This window comes from Puma concolor, chromosome D1, assembly GCF_028749965.1.
Source record: "Puma concolor isolate L17-30 chromosome D1, mPumCon1.1.hap2, whole genome shotgun sequence".
In the NCBI taxonomy this organism is placed as follows: Eukaryota; Metazoa; Chordata; class Mammalia; order Carnivora; family Felidae; genus Puma; species Puma concolor.
The window spans coordinates 42,211,519-42,228,689 of NC_141676.1; the positions used below are offsets into that span (position 1 = coordinate 42,211,519).

Here is a 17,171-nt window from a genome sequence, read left to right on the forward strand (position 1 = left end):
AACAAGCTCTCCACGTGAGTCTTTTGCACAGAGAAGACTGTGGGCCACAGCCTTAAAGAAATACGCTTAAATTTAAATGCCGAAGAATAAATGATCAATGGTGCATGCGTGGCACAGTGAGAGACCAAGGAGTTTGCGAAAGATGTTTTCAGGCAGTGCCTCCGGATACCCGGCCTTCCGGGGCCCCACCCTCTCCTTCTGCTTCCGGGCATGGGCACGTACAGGAAGTCGTCCTGCGTGTTGCCGTTGAAGGTGCCACAGAGGCCCACGGTGTCTTCCACCCATCGCTGGTCCACCTGTAGGTAGAGCCGCAGTCCTTGGCGGTCATAGAGCACCCGCACGCCCACGTTGGTCCTCACCCGCAGGAACATGGAGGACAGCCTCCGGATCTCAAAGGCGTCTGGGCACAGAACCAGAAAAGGGATGTGGGAAGTTCTGCCAACATGCACCCACCCACCGCCACCACCTGCATGGTCCTCACTGACCTCGATACCCAGCACAGTGTTCACACCCAGTGAAGCCCTGCTAAGGAGTTAGTTTGGGAAGCCTTGAGGAAATCCTGTTCAGTGATGAAACAGAACCCAGAGACAACTGACCACGGCAACCTAAGAATTTTTTTTTTTTTTTTTTTTTTTTTTTTAGCACCAAGTGCCAGTTAAAGCCTTGCCTGCATAAGGAACTGATATATTTCCTTCTGTAGCAAAGGAGAATTCTGTTAACTACCCATTTTTTTCACAATGGCCACCAGGAAGCTCACAATATGATTTTAGATTCAATTGTAGTGAAGTTTTCACCTCTTGTGGCATGCATTTCTTTGGCCTCTTTACACCTCTCCCCCTGCATCCCCACTCAATCTTGAACCCCTACTTTTTTTTTCTTATTCATTTTCTCTGGTGCTATTTTATTTCTTAATAGTTTTTGCATTTTTGTTAGATGTGCTTCCTTTGAGCTACCACTGATCCCTTGTGGAGTCAGATAGGATAATAAGTAATTACAAAATAAAACAGGGATAGAGAACAGCCTCATTCATATCCTTGTGTTAGGAGAAGGCATCATACTGCTGAGATGCCTAGTGTCATGTTGGGAGGGGGACAAAGACCATCTTACAAGTCCAGAGTCCATGTTCCTGGGACCAAGGTGCCCTCTGGCCCGATTCACCCAATGCTAAAATGTGAGCTCTTGCCCATGTGGCAGTGCCTTTGGCCAGAGACAGTGCTTGGAAGAAGAGGCCTGGGCAGCCAGCTCCCAGTTACTTCTTGTCCATGAAAGCCATACCATCCGTGTAGGGTGGGGTGACCTTGTACTGGTCAAACAGAAGGACATCCCCCGCTTGGGTCAGGGTCACCTGCCTCCGAGGGTCCTGATGCAGAATCACTGACACTGACTGGACACAGACTCCGTCCTGGTTCTGGAGAAAGAGGAAGGCAAATAGGGCAGAGTTTGTCTGTCCTGCTGTTCCCAAAAGAGGCCCCAAGATTGGGTATTCTAGTGCAGTTTGAGGTCAGAGACAGGCTGAGACGGAACCCCCAAAGGACATTAGGAGTCCTCTAACCAAATGCTCTCATCTGGGAATGGGAAGGCAGAGGCTAAGATTGGAGAAGGTTGGCAGAGCTGGGATAATGCAAATAAAAAGACAGTCAAGTCTTAGGCTATCTATGACAGAGAGCAGAGATAGACCCCCCCCCCCCCGATGGCCCAGAGTCTAGCCTCAGAAACACTGGCCTCCCCACTCAACTACAATACAGGACTTTAATTTCATCCTTTTACAGGTGTTTATATAGCTCTTTCCATGTGTCACATCCTGCAGAGTATCAAGCTCTACTCATAGGCAGGCAGGAAATGAGCTAATAATATCTGGGCCTCAGGTTCTCATCTCTGAAATGGGTAGTACACGTTGGGCCCATTCATACCTCCTTCCACAAGAAGACATCCATACAACCATACAGTGATGAACATGACAGATATAGTCCCGGGCCTCATGGAGAGTACATATTTGTGTGGGACACAGACACTAAACAAGTAATTACAAAGTTGGTTTTTAAATTACTGCTGAGATCAGTGCTACAAAGAGGTGTGGGGTGCTAGGAAAGCATATAGTGAAGGAACAAGATTTAGTCTGCAGAGGCAGGAAAGGTCATCCTTAGGGAAAGATAGTGATGATGTAAAAATCATAACAAAACTCTTAGTAATACTATAATTTATTATAATAACAGCTAACTTTATTTTATTTAAAGAAATTTTTTAATGTTTATTTACTTTTGAGACAGAGAGAGACAGACAGACCTTGAGTGGCGGAGGGGTAGACAGAGAGGGAGACACAGAATCCAAAGCAGGTTCCAGGCCCCATGCTGTCAGCACAGAGCCTGAACTGGGGCTCAAACTCATGAACCGCAAGATCATGACCTGAGCCAAAGTTGGACGCTTAATTGACTGAGCCACCCAGGCGACCCTAATAGCTAACTTTAGAGTTACTATGTTCAGGTTACTATTCTCATCTTTTTTACATGTATTTACTCACTTAGTTCTCATAGCAGTCTTATGTAGTAAGTACCACTAACAACCTCACTTTGCAGATCAGAAGACTGAGGCACAGGAAAATGTGACAGTTGAGCTGAGATCTGAAGGGTACAGAGAAGGTAGCTGGGCAAAGAGAGAAGGCAGGAAGGGGGATACCAGGGATAGGGAACAGGCTATACAAAATTCCCTGACACAAGAAGTACATAAAAGTACATTTAAAAAGTACATCAAAGAAGACCAGAGGGCCAGAGCCCACTGAGAAAAGTGGTTTAAGGTAAATTCTTCAAGAGGTAGGCAGAGGCCAGCTTAGGCAGAGCTTTGTAATATTTTAGGACTTTATCCTAAGTCCAAAGACAGCCAAAGAAAGTATAACCTGAAAGTGATATAATCAAACAGCGACATGAGGAAAGAACTAGAACTTGAAACTTTTCAGGAAGGCATTATGCAACAAGCTACAACCTTTCTTCCAAGCTCCTTCCCAAGGAGACATAAAATCCCTGAAACAGCTCAAAACCATTGTGTCTAAAACATCACCTTCTTTGTCAAACCCACTCATCCTCTGGTCCCCTCTGGACATGTCATTGGTGCAGGAAGAAAGTCTGCACCTTTTAGTCAAAGTCTCAGGCTCAAGTCTTGATGTCACTGAAAGCTGAGACCTTAAAGACCTCATTTAAGTTACCTAAACCTCAGTTCTCTCCTTGTGAAATAGAGATAGGACAATACTTGGTTGGTCCTGCCTGGTTCGATAGTGAGAAAAAAAAGTGTTCATGGAGGGGTGCCTGGGTGGCTCTGTCAGTTGGGCATCTGACTCTTGGTTTTGGCTCTGGTCATGATCCCAGGGTCATGGGATCAAGTCCCACACCAGGCTCTGCACTGAGTATGGAGCCTGCTTGAGGTTCTCTCTCTCTCTCTCTCTCTCTCTCTGCCCCTCTCCCCTACACACACACACACACACACACACACACACACACACACACTCTAAAATTAAAAAAATTAAATTTTTAGGAAAGAAAATGTGCATGGAATACTTTGGAGGTTGCATTTGTCAAAGCCCAGAGAACTTTACAGCAATAAAGAGTGAACCCTAATGTAAACAATTAAAAAAATCATGGAGGAAGTCAGAGGATCCCAGGATGGAAGGCAGACTGTGACCAAAGAATCTGACTGTACAGCTATACAAAACTACCTCACTGACGGGGGTGCAGGGAAAGGTGTTGACCTAAGAAGCCTTGGAAATAAGTGGAGTTTGTAAGACTAAAAGCAAAAGAAACTATGCATAAGCACTGTACTCTAGTTGATAAAGTTCTTTCCCATGGAGGTATGGATTAATAATTCTGGTACTTCTATACATGTATACTGGAATTGAACAATTAGATAATTAGATGGAGGACAATGGAAACCATATTTCTCACTGTTGGAGTGGGTGTTTATAAGCAAGGGGCGGGATAAGCAAGGGGAGACTAGAATGACCCATGTGGCAATGGATTAGAGTTGGAACATCAATATGAGCTCCTTCTTAGCATATAGATATAGAGGGCTACTGATAGATTATCTATAGTTATGTGTATATATATTGGTTATACAAGGATATTCATAGGTTATACATATTATTTCCTTTTTCTATCAGCTGAGAGGATGTAAAAGAAATGATACCCCAGTAGCAATGAGAACACCCAGTACCCCAGATCTTGGTGTCTAATACAATTCTCCAAAAGGAGCCCAGAGCATCTGATAATACTTTTTCAGGAATGGCTGATTCCAGGAATGTAACAGGAAATATGCAAGATAAGCCTGGTGCATCTTATAGGACTATAAAATAAGGAGTAGGAAGCACACACACACACACACACACACACACACACACACACACACACAATGATGGGGGTATACCAAAGGGACCCAAGAGCCAACTGAAAGACTACCCAATGGTTCAAGCTGGAAAAATTTGAGTAACAAAATAAAAAAGGAAGTATTGGTTCTTATCCAAAGTATAAAATAAATATCCCGGGTCCATGCTGACATAAATAAATGATTGACAAAAAAAAATATGTCAAGGGAAAAAAAGACAAATTTCCTATGCAGAAAAATTCCAACTAATGTATGTAGATTCTCTGCCTTCAAGGAGAGGGAGCATAACTCCTTACTCTTTAACTGTGGGCTGACTTCTTTCAAAGAGAACAATATGGTAAGGGGGAAAAGAGGAGTAGCTTTACAGAGGAGGATTTGACAAACACTGCCTCAGCCAAATGACCAAGGTCAACCTCAATAGTGATAAACCATGTTGGTATATGTATCCTTGATAAGATGTGATGAAAATAGCAATTTACCTCTTATCTTCCTCCCCTAAATCCCTAACACCATTCTAACCATGGGAAAAGCATATAAATCCCAACAGAGGGGCATTCTACAAAATATCTGACCAGTACTCCTCAAAACTTTCAAGGTCACCATAAATAAGGTCTTAGTAAACTGTAACAGCAAGGAAAAGCCCAGGAGACACAATGACTAAATGTAATGTAGTATGTTGGAACAGAAAAAAAAATGACAGGTTTAAAAATAAATAAGAAATATGAGTAAGGTGCAGACTTTAGTTAATGATAATGTACACAACGAACATTGGTTCAGTATTTGTAACAAATGTACCATACTAATGCATGAGGTTAATAACAGGAGAAATTGGGTGTGAGATATATGGGAACTCTGTGTACTACCTTTGCATTTTTCTGTAAAATCTAAAGCTGCTCTAAAAAAATAAGGTCTACTTTAAAAATACTTCAAAGGCTATAAACACACCCTGATTTGGGGGTGGGTGTATAAGGAAGCTGTGACAGGCTTTCTGGACTTCCAGCCTTGGGTCTGGCTCAGCTCCCCCTCCTGCTGGCTGGGGGTCGTCAAGACTGCCCCAAGCCTCTGTTAGGCCTGTCTTATCAGATTTCAAATGGGGAGAATCTTAATGACCACTACGTGGGGGTATTTTGAGCCTTAAACTAGATGTCAAATGCAAAACTGATTAGTCAAAGTTTAAAGTACTGTGCAAATACTTTCTCATCATCATCCTCTCTATTAACATTCTCACCCTACCCACTTCTGTTCACCCGGGGTTGAAGTCGTGGCTTCACCTTTGACTCTTCCTGCTTCTCTCCCACACACCTGGCACTTTACCAGCCAGTCAGCCAGTTGCCATAGTCCTCCTGCATCTGCCTTAAGGTATTTTAGAACATTCCACCCTGTTGCTTTTTCTCATATGATCGAATCCTCCTGGATTGCCCTTCCTCCCCATCCTCACACATACATATCTTATTTCTATTTACATTTTTGGCCCAATTTTTAGGTCGTTCAGCTCAAATGTCACCTCTACCATGAGGCTTTCTTCTGACCTGTAGGAATATTTCTTGCTCCACAGACAGCCCCTCTGATGGCACTGCTCTTGTATCTCACAGAGAAGCAACTGACCTGAGGATGTGATTGACTCCCTGATTGGGCTGCAAGCTCCTGGTGGCTAGGACCAGGGGCTGACTCATCTGTGTAACCCTCACTGTGCCCAGCACAGAGCTGGCACAAGGCTGGCCCTCTACTGGTTCATCAGTGTGGATGAAGTCACAAGGAAGAGAACTGGCTCGTGGTAAAAGGAATGTGCTATCAAGAGGCACTGTTCAGGGGCGCCTGGTGGCTCAGTGGGTCAAACGTCCAACTTCGACTCAGGTCATGATCTCATGGTTCGTGAGTTCGAGCCCCACATCGGGCTCTGTGCTGACAGCTCAGAGCCTGGAGCTTGCTTCGAATTCTGAGTCTCCCTCTCTCTCTGCCCCTTGCCCATTCACACACACACTCTCTCTCTCAAAAGTAAATAAGCATTAAATAAACAAAAGAGGCACTGTTCAGCAGTGAAGCAAGTTACCTCAGGCTGACGCTGGCCAACAACCATCCAGAACATGGTGGAGAAGGAGCTGGTAAGGGATCCCCAAGGTCCCATAGCCCTCAGGTACTCAAAGACTCTAGAACTTTGTAAATGGGGAGGAGTCCCACTGGGCTATGTCTGCTTGCTTTGCTTTTTTCTATTGCCACTCTCAAGATGTGATGGGAGTGACCCAGCTTTTGAGGACAAGTATTCATTCTTCCAACTCAGAGAGCAGCCAAGGGCAGATCCAGGCCATTCTCTGGCAGATAGAGGGGAGGGGATCACTCAGGCTTCAAGAGGAAGAAAGCCCAGCCCTCTACCTCATCCTCAGCTCAGCCTGGGTCCCCAGGGCCACGGAGGGACACCTGTAGGTGATGTCTGCTCACCCTCCTGACGTCACTGGGTGTGGAAAAGGCAGGCAGGGAGCTGGGCTTTGGGGGCAGCTGCCCTGGCTATGGGTGTGAACCTTTTGTCCTATTGTGCAGGAAGGAGCTTGAGTGGAGTCCCAACCAGGGCTTGTGGGGTCAGCTCAGGGAAAATGCAGTCCCTGAGAAACAAACAGACTTGTAACTACCCCAGACCTGCAAGCTGGCCATTTTCTCAGTTATGTGCACAAGTGGCCGACACAGCTCAGGGATCACCTCCTCTAGGAAGTCTCTCCTGATCTATCCCTTCTCCCACCTGGCATCCAGGTAAAACAACCAGGAGAAGCTCCTACATGGAGACCTACCCTGTAATGTCCATGTTATTACAGCTCCTATAACATAGTGGATTATGCAGTGAGTTATCTGCTCGACCCACCAATCTGCGAGGCCCAGGAAGGCAGAGCCAGATCTAATTCATCCCAGTCTCCGAGACCCAACATAGCTTCTGGCACAAAAATTAGTTCAGTATTTGCTGAATTCATAAATGAACAAATGAGTGAATACAGAGATGTTGAAGGCATAATCCAAGGAAGCAGAGAAGATTTAGTTGAATTAGACCCATTTTAGAGATTTTTTTAAAACACTGAGGCCCAGGAAAGGGAATGGCTCTCAGCTATCAGATGTTCTAGAGACAGAACCTAGTCTCCTGCCCCCTGGCTCTGCCCAGAAAGAACAGACATCAGGGTGAGTGGGTTGTGGAAAACCTGGGGCCCTGCCCTAAATCCTTCAGCCTCTCTAGGGGACAGAGAGCAGGGGTGGCTGGCTGGATTGGGCCTGAGGTCCCCAGCCCTTACCAGGCCACAGGGGGCATTCTGCAATGTCACTGTGAAGGTGCCTGAGGAGCGGCTTTTGGCCAGGATGTACTGACACGTGGCAGGGAACGTGTACCGGCGGCCGTCAAAGGTGGTGAAATGGATGTCGCCAGTCACTGAACACTCGGCTGAGGGGCAAAGAAAGGTGGCTGACACATGGGAGCTGCCCCATGGGGACTGCCTCTGCCCTGCAGGCTCTGAGCATGAGGAAGAGACAGCACTCTGTCCTTAGGAATCAGGGCAGTGTTTGGAGCCCTGGCCTTCCTTTTGACACTCAGGCCACTGGGGAGATGCAGGCCTGTCCCCAGCAGCCCACCTGAAGGTAGATGCAGCCCTGCCCTGGGCATCTCCTTCTGACAGGAGACCAGGCCCTGAGCTTGGAGACCAGTCTCCATCCAAGCCCCCCAAGCTCAGGAAGGTCCTTAGATAGACCCCCCAAAACCCTCCCTGACAGGAGGCAGAACAATCCCTTAAGCAGGCAAAGCAGCTCTGAAGAAACAAAGTGGGGCAAGCTGAACCAATGGAACTGCAGGCCTGGCCCCCAGATCCTCCCTGCCCAAAAAGCTGAGAGACCAGAGGAAGGGGGTAGAGTCCAAGGTGGGGTCAGGCATACCTGGGCAGACAGATGTGCTGCACACCCACTTGCCCGCAGTGCATGTGCTGAAACACAGAGATCAAGGAGGCAAGTCTCACCTCTCCAGGCCTGGGATAGATGCTGGAGGATAGCAGGGTCCACAGAGCTCCTGTCCCCAGCCCTCAGTCTTCCCGTTTCTAAAATGGGTGGTAGAGATTCCCCCATCTCCAGGGGTTGGATTAAATGAGATCGCCTGGGACTCAGACATGCTGAGTTAGTGCCCCCATATTGCCAGGGGTCCCAGACCCCAGATGGATAGCCCTGGTGGAAAACCCTGGAAGTCACCGCTGCCCACCCCCACCCCCCCTGGCTGTGAACACAGACCAGGCATTGCAGTCTTCTTTCACCACAGAGCCAGTTGGGTACAGGGTCCCATGGAACTCACAGGGACATTCAGCTGGTGCCACGCAGTCCCCATCCTCAAAGATCAGCCCTAGGGTCACAGGAAAGGCCCACTTAACTCACTTCCACTCCTGTTCATAGACCATTCATGGCTGTCCAGGGCCTATGACAAAGATCCCTTTATCCAAGTTTTCACCACTGAACCCACTTTCAAGCTTTCTCCTGCATAAATCCTTGGCTCAGGCCAGATCTGAATCTCCTCTGGGCAAATAATCTCACCTTCAGACCTCTTCAGAGAACCACCTCCCCAAGCAACCTGCATGCTGATTAGCTTCTCTTCTCCACCTCCCAAAAGCCTGTCGCTGCATCTAGAACCAGTTTAGGTGCCATCTCCTCCAGGAAGCCTGACAATCTCTCCCCCGACTGAATTCCTATGTCTCTTCTTGTCTGAACCCCTGAGCTGATCCTCACTACATTATGCCTTAGACTGGAGCCGTAGGTATATGTGGCTTATCACTGCAACCAGATTCTGACCCCTAAAGTCAATGACTATATCTACATTTTTTTTATCCCAACGACCCCTGCCTAGCCGAATGGGCTACACGCTACAGATGTGTGGCAAATGTATACCCCCTCAAAACCAGTGCATTTATATCCCATACAAAACAGCATGTGAACGAATGTTTAAACAAACACATATGTGGTAAATGAACAAGTGAATGAATGAATGACTTGTTCTCATATATACACAGTCCCGATGAAATTAAATACCCTGATGAACTTCTCAAGAGCCACAGTTCCACCCCCATCCTCAGCCCCCTTAAGCCAGTCATTCATTTATTCACTTATTAGTTGTGTGCCCCTTGCTTCACTCATCCCACAAATAGGCATCCTCTGAGCCCCTGCTTTGGGCTCGTGCGTGCCAACCCAGGAAGATGCTGCCAGGCACCCGCTCCACCCTTAGCATACCATCGGGGCAGTAACAGCCGTCCACACAGGCGATCTCGCTGTCCACACAGGATGCCTGGGACTGGCAGGAGGCAGGGCAGCAGGCGATGCATTCGTTGTAGGTAAAGGCCTTCTCCTTGCAGTGCACGGCTTGGGAGGAAGGGAGCAGTCCATCCAGTCCCATCGGCTCTGCCAGGACACACCCACCCCCTACTCCAGGCCTTGGGGGAGAGGGAGGGAGGACTGTGATTTTCCTGTTCCCCTAGTCCCCCTGGGTAACCAGAAAGTTGGCAAGAGCCTGGGAGGCTCTGAGAACCACCCTCATCTCACTCTGTGGCCCTGGGCCAGTCCCTCCACTCTGAGCCTGTTTTCTCATCTGCCACATGGGGCCTCACGGCTTCCAGCTCTGACAACTGTGGTTCTAAGCAGGACAGGACGTTGAGCTGAGGCCTGATGAGGCCACCCCCAGCCTCAGGGCAGAGATTGTCTGAACCTCTCCCTGCCCCCACCACCAGGATACACCTACCACATTGCCGGAGCTGGGTCCTCCAATCCTGCAGGGGCCGCCCCGCCTGGGCACATGCTCGGGCATACTCTGCCAGCGCCCGGCACCAGGTGGCTTCATCGCCCACTGCTCTGTGCAGGGAAACCGAGGGTCACACCGGAGCCCAATCTCTCACCAGCCCTCCAGAACCCTGTAGAGACTGCCAGGGCTCAGGGCACGCACCCCTCCTTGTCCCACAGCTAGGAAAGGGAGACTGGGAAGGTATCTAGGTATACAGATGGAGGCAGGACACCCAGGTTCTAGTCCCAATATTGGCATTGACTTGTTTGACCCTGAGGGTGTCAGTCCCCATTTCTGGGCTTCAGAGAATAGGGAAACTCTTCTGCCCCACCTATGCAGATAAGAATTTCTGAGGTTTTGGAAGTACATCTGTCGGGGCCTGGGATTATCAGGCTCAGTGGCCCACATGCTGAGACCACCCGCCCCCCCGCCCCTCAGTACTGGGACAGGTCTCCCCACAGCCCAATACCAGCTCCAGTCTTGGTTGCCTACTCACTGGCAGAGGTCACTGGTACAGCTGGCTGTGAAGGGAAGAGGGCTGACGTAGGCATGGCAGGCATCAAAGGGGGGCCGCAGCAGCGCCTCGCACCGGTCGTACACACCCTGGGGAAAGAGCCAGGGGCCAGAGCTGGGAGCTGGCAAGGCCACTCACAGCCCTCTGACTTCACCCACCCCTACACAGAACCCCAATTTGAGGCCAAGGGAGAGAAAGAGGATGATGGAGGGAAAAGGGATGGGGCCATAGGCACAAACAACCCTGGGCTCCTGCAGCCAGTGACTTTCTAAGAGATAGACAGGAAACCTAAGCCAGACACTAGGATGAGGGGTAAGGGAAGGGTGGGGAGTAGGCATTCTCCCCAGGGTCCAGACCTGCATGGTTCCCGGGCTCTGCTGCAGACACGGTGGGCGAGGCAGGGAGGCAGTTGTAGGCCTTGGAGGCTGGTTGGGGGCTTGTTCCTGCCAGCTGTGCACAAACTCAGCCACATCATCGGTCAGCTTCCCTGGAAGGGAGAACTAGCATGATCACAGGTGGGTGTAACGGGGGAGGAGGGGGGTGCCGCACAGGGCTCTGAAGGAGGGCAGGTGGAGCCGAAGAGATACCAAAAGCGGACAAGGAGTTGAAGAACCCAGCCTCTTGGCTCCCATCCCAGTTTGCATTTCCCAACAGAGCCACTCTCCTGAAAAAGCTGGTGGTGATAGTCAAGAATACTCAAGAACCTGTAGTAGCTCCCTACTCTCCAAACTCAGGGGAGGCAACCAGTACGTGAGCCTGGACAAGCTCTCTCCAAGCCTCAGTTTTGCCCTATGTGAAATGGGCAAATAATCCCCCACCATGGTATTATTGCCAGGACTGTATGAGATGATGCGTGTTAAGTGTTCAGTATGTTGTAGGTGCTCAAAGGTGTCACTTCCCTTCTTGGGAAGGCCAGAGTCACCATGATTTGGCCCTGCATGCTTCACTTTTACTTCTTACCACTCCTCTATAGGTATCTTCAGCTCCCACGGGACCCTTTCTCTTCCAAGCTCTCTCTGGCCTTCTGCTCCTGCCCCCACCCTACACTCACAGTGTGTGCTTAATATCCTACCTAGCAAAGTGCCCTTTAGATCCTTACACAACCCTAGTAGGAGTGGTCTTTATGACTCTTTTACCCACAAGGAAACGGAGGTTGAGTGGCCACACACTTGGTAGGAAGGGGCCCTGTCCCCCCACTGGGTCTTTAGTACCATGGGTACTGCCCCAAGACCTCTCCCACCCTTCCCAGCCTGACCTCCACCCAACCTCCTCCCTACTTCCATCCAAACCCCTCGAAGGCCACTTGCCCTGCACCTCACCATAGCTGGTCACCAGGTCATCCTGAGGGTCGGCATTGTTGTTCCCACACAGCCCATGAGTCCAGCCCAGGAACTCTGGGCTCATCTTGATGTAGACGGCTGAGGCACCATCCCAGGCCAGCGTGAATGCTGACTGATGCCGCACAAGGACGTAGCCAGCAAGCCTCTGCAGACTCACGCTCCCCATCACATGTGGCAGTTGGACTCTGCAGGGCACAGCCCAGAGCTTCTGGGTGTTCACATCACCCCCACTCACCCAGTCCCGTCACCAAAGGACCCGCCAGCCCCACCTGCAGGAACCATCATGTACCCAGCGCCTGCCTCGTCCACACGCAACTGGTACCATGTGAATCTGAGGCCCCCACTTTCCCCCCTGACTTCCTGGGCATCTGAGGCCCACCATTAGGGAGAGATTCTTTTGTCTTCGGTGTTTAAAACTTGCTTTTTAAATTTGCAATTTCCCTGGCAGGGATAAACCTTAGAGTGTCTGAAGTTGCTAGATCCTTTCTCCTGGACGGGAGAAATGGTATAAGCGGACATTTACTTGTTTTGTGTGTTTGTTTGGGGCTTTTTTTGTTGTTGTTGTTGGGGAGCAAGAAAGGCATAAGAAGAGAAAGAGGCTGAGGGATATGGAAAACTAGGAGTGGAAGAAAAGATGGAGAGCCATTGCAGTCCCAACCACATTCCCAGTTTTACTGGGACGGGGTCTCCCAGCCAGTCTGGAATTTGGCAACTTTCAATCCACCAGAAAATCAGGAAAAGAAAATTAAAGAAGAGTCTAACCAGCCAAAACTGGTACCCAAAGATCCATATACCAATCTTTTCACAGGAGAAACACCTGGGCTTTCAGGTTTACATTCAGCGCCAGAAACCTTGGTTACCCAGTTTCCAGATTTGAAGCAGGAAATGACAATGGGAGAAGGGTCATTGCAGGAAGACCCCTTACCCCAACCCAGCAGCAACATGAAGTGACAGCAGATAGCAAAGGAAGGAAAGGACAGTGAAGACAAGAGACAAGAAAGGTTTCAGAAAGAACCATGGTCTGGACCATCTGGTGTGGGGGCAAAGAGTCCTTATTCCTCTGGTCCCAGGCATCCCTGATGTCCCAGCAAGATAAATAACATTGAAATGACCCTATATCATCAGAGAAGGGTGACAGTGTGCTTAATATCTATTCAAGGAGGCTTGAACTACATATGATCCATTCACAAAGATTCCCTTAAAAATGTGAAAGAAAAGAATTGAGCATGCTTATAGTGTTATACCCTCAACTTTATCTGGAAAATTCTGATTTGAATACCCACTGTCTGGGAAACCCACAGGGCCCTGAGTCTCCGAAAATCTTAAGGGACTCATCTTTCCACAAACCCAGCTGACTAGAAACCCAGCTGGCCTGCCAGTATGTTCCTGCTCTGATGGTGGAAACTGCTGTTTGTCGCTAGAAAACAATTTTCTTTAGGCTGGAGAAGAAAGGTACCCACCATCCCCCACCACTAGTGTCAGGGAGCAGGAGAGCTCAGGGCAGAAGGTGTTATAGTTACCTCACGCCTCCATGGGTGACCTCCTTGGCCAGACGGATCTCCTGCTCACCCGCAAAGAAGAGGCTGACAGACCTGGAGCAGGTGTAGGGGGAGGAGCCGCACTGCGGGTCATTGTGCACCTGATTGGGGAGTTCAGAGGCCAGTGTGCAGGGCTCCCGCTACAGACCTGGCCCTGAGCTTCAGTTCTGAGCCCAGTGGCACCCTGTGGAGCTTCCACTAACGCCGATACCCTGCCCCCAGTGTGCCAAGCACCTTTCCTCTGTGATGTCTCCAGTCCCCGCAACGCCACTTGACCAGGAGGTCAGAGCTATGATTATCTGCACCTCCCAGAGGCAGCAACTAATACTCAGAGAGGTGAAGTGATGAAAGTCACACACACACAGCCAGAATTCCAACTCAGGACTGAAGGTGAAATTTCAGGGCTCTTTCCAGTACACTGTGCTGTCTCCCTATTTCTGGATTTTTTGTTTTTTGCAATCCAGGTTTTCCCATCAGATTGAAAGCCAAAGTAAAGTATATGCTCACACAGTCTCACACACACACACACACCCCTCACATATTCACAGGGTACTCTCAATACATACACTATAAACACACTCCTACCAGGACCCTGGCAGGCACAGTCTTGTCCTTCACGGCACATATAGGCACATGTCACCCCTGTGCTGCCTGTCACATACGCATCAACTCTGTCCCCTCCTCAGACAAGACCCACCCCCCAAAGCCATAGGACCCAAGAGAGGGAGGAGAACTGAGGTCCCCAGGGCCTAGGGAAAAGTCTGAAAATGTTTCTTCCCAGTGTGGAAACTCTTCCCAGGAGTAAACCTTCCACTAGATTACTGTTAAATGTGTTTAAGCAGGCTGGAGTCATTTCATCTAGAAGTGGGGCCTGTGAAAACCACCTCACAGTCTAATTAAATTTTTCAAACTTTTGGACCATGACCCACGGTAGGAAATAGAAACGTATACATATATAAATAAAACAAAAGTTTTACAAAATAGTGTTTACTCCTATTCATGTGCAATGCATCCTTATAATATTTTCTTTCCTTTCTCTTTCTTCCTTCCTTCCTTCCTTCCTTCCTTCCTTTCTTCCAGTTGGGACTTATTAAGTTGATTTCATAATCCGCAAATGTGTGGCATCCCGTTAGTCTAAGTAATTGACACATACCCATCATGAAATGACAGTCATGAAAGATCCTGATGTGTGATACCAAAGCAGAGAGGGCAGAATTGCTCAGCCCATCCAGGGCATGGTCCTTGGGGCAGGCCCTGGGCAGGTCTATGCCTGAGAGAGAAGGACACACCCAGCTAGCAGAGGGGTGACACTGAGCACTAGGATTTCCCCAAACTCCCAGCCCGCTGGCCCTAACTCAGTACTGACCAAGATGCCCCTCAGCAGAGCTGGCTCCCCAAGTAGACTTTTCTCCAGATGGAGGTACTGACCAGTGCCTGAAGCTGATGCCCCACTCAACACAAGGAGCAAGCATGTAAATCAGGCCTGCCTGACAGTGAGTCTCAGACATGTGTTCATATACTAGACAAACTCTGACTGAGCACTAATCTGGGTACAAGGAACACCGAATGAGAAGACATGGTCCCTGCCTGGAAAGCTTATATCTGGTAGAGAAGACCAACCTGGAAACAGACCTTTGTGAGAAAAATGTACTGACAATGTAACAATGAATGCAGAACTTTGATTACACAGGGATTACACAGGCTCTCAGAAGAGCCCCTGAGCCAGCTTAGGTCAGCGCATCCAGAAGGGCTTCTTAGAGGCGGTAACTATGAACTGAGTCATCCAGGACCTGCCATTCCCTCTGAGGCACAGTGCTCTTTCTTATCTCAGATCTTTAGCACCCAAGTTCCCTTTACCTAGAACGTTCTCACATCCATCTTTTACCCCTGGGACCCTTCACTTGGCTAACTTCAATTCATTCATCAGTTCTCCACTTAAATGTCACTTCCTCCAGGAAGTCTTCCCTGATCATCATCCTTCCTTGAGGAAAGTAGGTTTCCATCACGTGCTCTTCTAACATTTGGTGTTTCTCCTCTGAAGCACTCAGTTGTACTTGAAATGATTCATTTGATCTGATGTCTACTGTAAGTTCCGTGAGGACAGAGACCACATCTGTGTTGTCGTCCATGAGGCCACCACCAAGCCTTGTGCCAGGAAGAGTACAAGTACGCACTTAATACCTAATGAGTGAGTGACTGAATCAGTCACTGGCCAGGGGCATCCAGGAGTGGGTGGGTGAGAGAGGACTGTGGGGCCTGCAGCTCCTTCCAGGTGTAGACTAACTCTCACGCGGAGAGCCCAGGCCAGTACAACCTCCAGAGCCTAGTGGAAACTTCTAGATGGGCAGGGTAGGGAAGGCCTCACCTGGACTGAGAAAGTCTGCCCCTCGGGCTCATGGTGCCCCGCCAGGGTATAGCTGCCCTTCCCAGAGAGGTAGTAGTACAGGCCATCAAATGTCTCCACATGGTGCTGTCCCCATGCCCGGCAGATGCTGTCCCGCTCAGGGCCGGCATTGTACACTGTGCCAGAGAAGAGAGAACCTGTCCATACAGTTGCAGTGGGCACCAAGCTAGAGGCCGGTGGGTTCCAGAGCTGGCAGAGAACCCCCACGCACACCCCAGCCCAGGACCCCCAGGCCTCAGGCCCTCAAGCTCTCCCTGTACCCAGGGCCAATCCCAGGGGTGGGATGGAGCCCAGACCCACCCATCTGGCAGCGTGGCCCGGTGGCATTGAAGCGTCTGCAGTCACAGAAGGCTGGGTACACACACTCGCCCCCGTTGAAGCAGGAGAACAAGTCTGCATGGGAGACACAGAAGGCACCTCCCCATTGAGCCGAGATTGGCAAAACCCAGTGATACAGCACCTCCCTCGTGCCAGGGCACCAGACCCAGCACTCCCAGAGCCGCCCAGAACTCAGATCCCACCACAGGTAGCCCCAACATTCCTCAGTAGCTAGCTCTAATGGGGGCACACGTAGGATGCCTCAAACCTGGCTGGCTGTCTCCCTCCCTGACAGACAGGGGGTGTGGGGTCTCAGAGTACCTGTCCTCAGCATGCATCAGCTGGCCCCCAGACACCCTCCACCTGGGCCTTCAGCTCCCTGTGCTAAAAGTTCCTGGCTACCAGACAAGGCAGGCAGACTGAGAGTATGGAGCATGTGGAGTGCCCAGAGATCTTCAAGTACCATTTTCTTCCCTTTCCTTATGCTTAGGGGAAGAGGCCTAAGCATGAACCAGGGAAGGGGGAGATGCCTCACATTTGGAATACAGTAGACAGAAAGGCCACAGAGGAAAAGAAAACAAAGTAGAGCAGAGTGTGGTGAAGGAAGGAGCCATGGTGCAAGACAAAGGGCCACAGACACAGGACAGGGTAAAGGTAGAGGCCACAGACACAGGGCAGGGTGAGGGGAGAGGCTGCAGAAACAGGGTGAAGTGGGAGGGGGAAATAACCACTTAACAAGGAAACACAATCTCACTAGCATCAGATAGTGTGAGAGAGAAAAGCCACAGGGCCATGGTCACAAGAACAGGACACTGCAGAGGAAGCTCTCCTCAGCCAGGAAGGAGAAAGCAAAATGGAGTTGGAGACCGGGGCTGGAAAAGGTGGAAAGACACCCCTTTCTGGGGAAAAAAGGTCA

The 17,171-nt window shown here is 49.6% G+C and overlaps 1 protein-coding gene across 1 annotated transcript in view; it reads right to left on the minus strand.

Annotated features, from left to right (window-relative positions):
• Positions 1–17,171, minus strand: part of OTOG (otogelin) — a 91,364-nt gene that overhangs the window by 69,737 nt on the left and 4,456 nt on the right. The window contains exons 5-17 of the mRNA XM_086677849.1: positions 16,238–16,330; positions 15,899–16,053; positions 13,516–13,634; positions 11,975–12,180; positions 11,012–11,142; positions 10,638–10,744; positions 10,103–10,212; positions 9,598–9,726; positions 8,611–8,719; positions 8,266–8,312; positions 7,635–7,780; positions 1,276–1,408; positions 223–400 (exon numbers count right to left, since the gene is read on the minus strand). Of these exons, the coding sequence (XP_086533975.1) occupies positions 223–400; positions 1,276–1,408; positions 7,635–7,780; positions 8,266–8,312; positions 8,611–8,719; positions 9,598–9,726; positions 10,103–10,212; positions 10,638–10,744; positions 11,012–11,142; positions 11,975–12,180; positions 13,516–13,634; positions 15,899–16,053; positions 16,238–16,330 (1,663 nt within the window). The remainder of the gene's footprint in view (positions 1–222; positions 401–1,275; positions 1,409–7,634; positions 7,781–8,265; positions 8,313–8,610; positions 8,720–9,597; positions 9,727–10,102; positions 10,213–10,637; positions 10,745–11,011; positions 11,143–11,974; positions 12,181–13,515; positions 13,635–15,898; positions 16,054–16,237; positions 16,331–17,171) is intronic.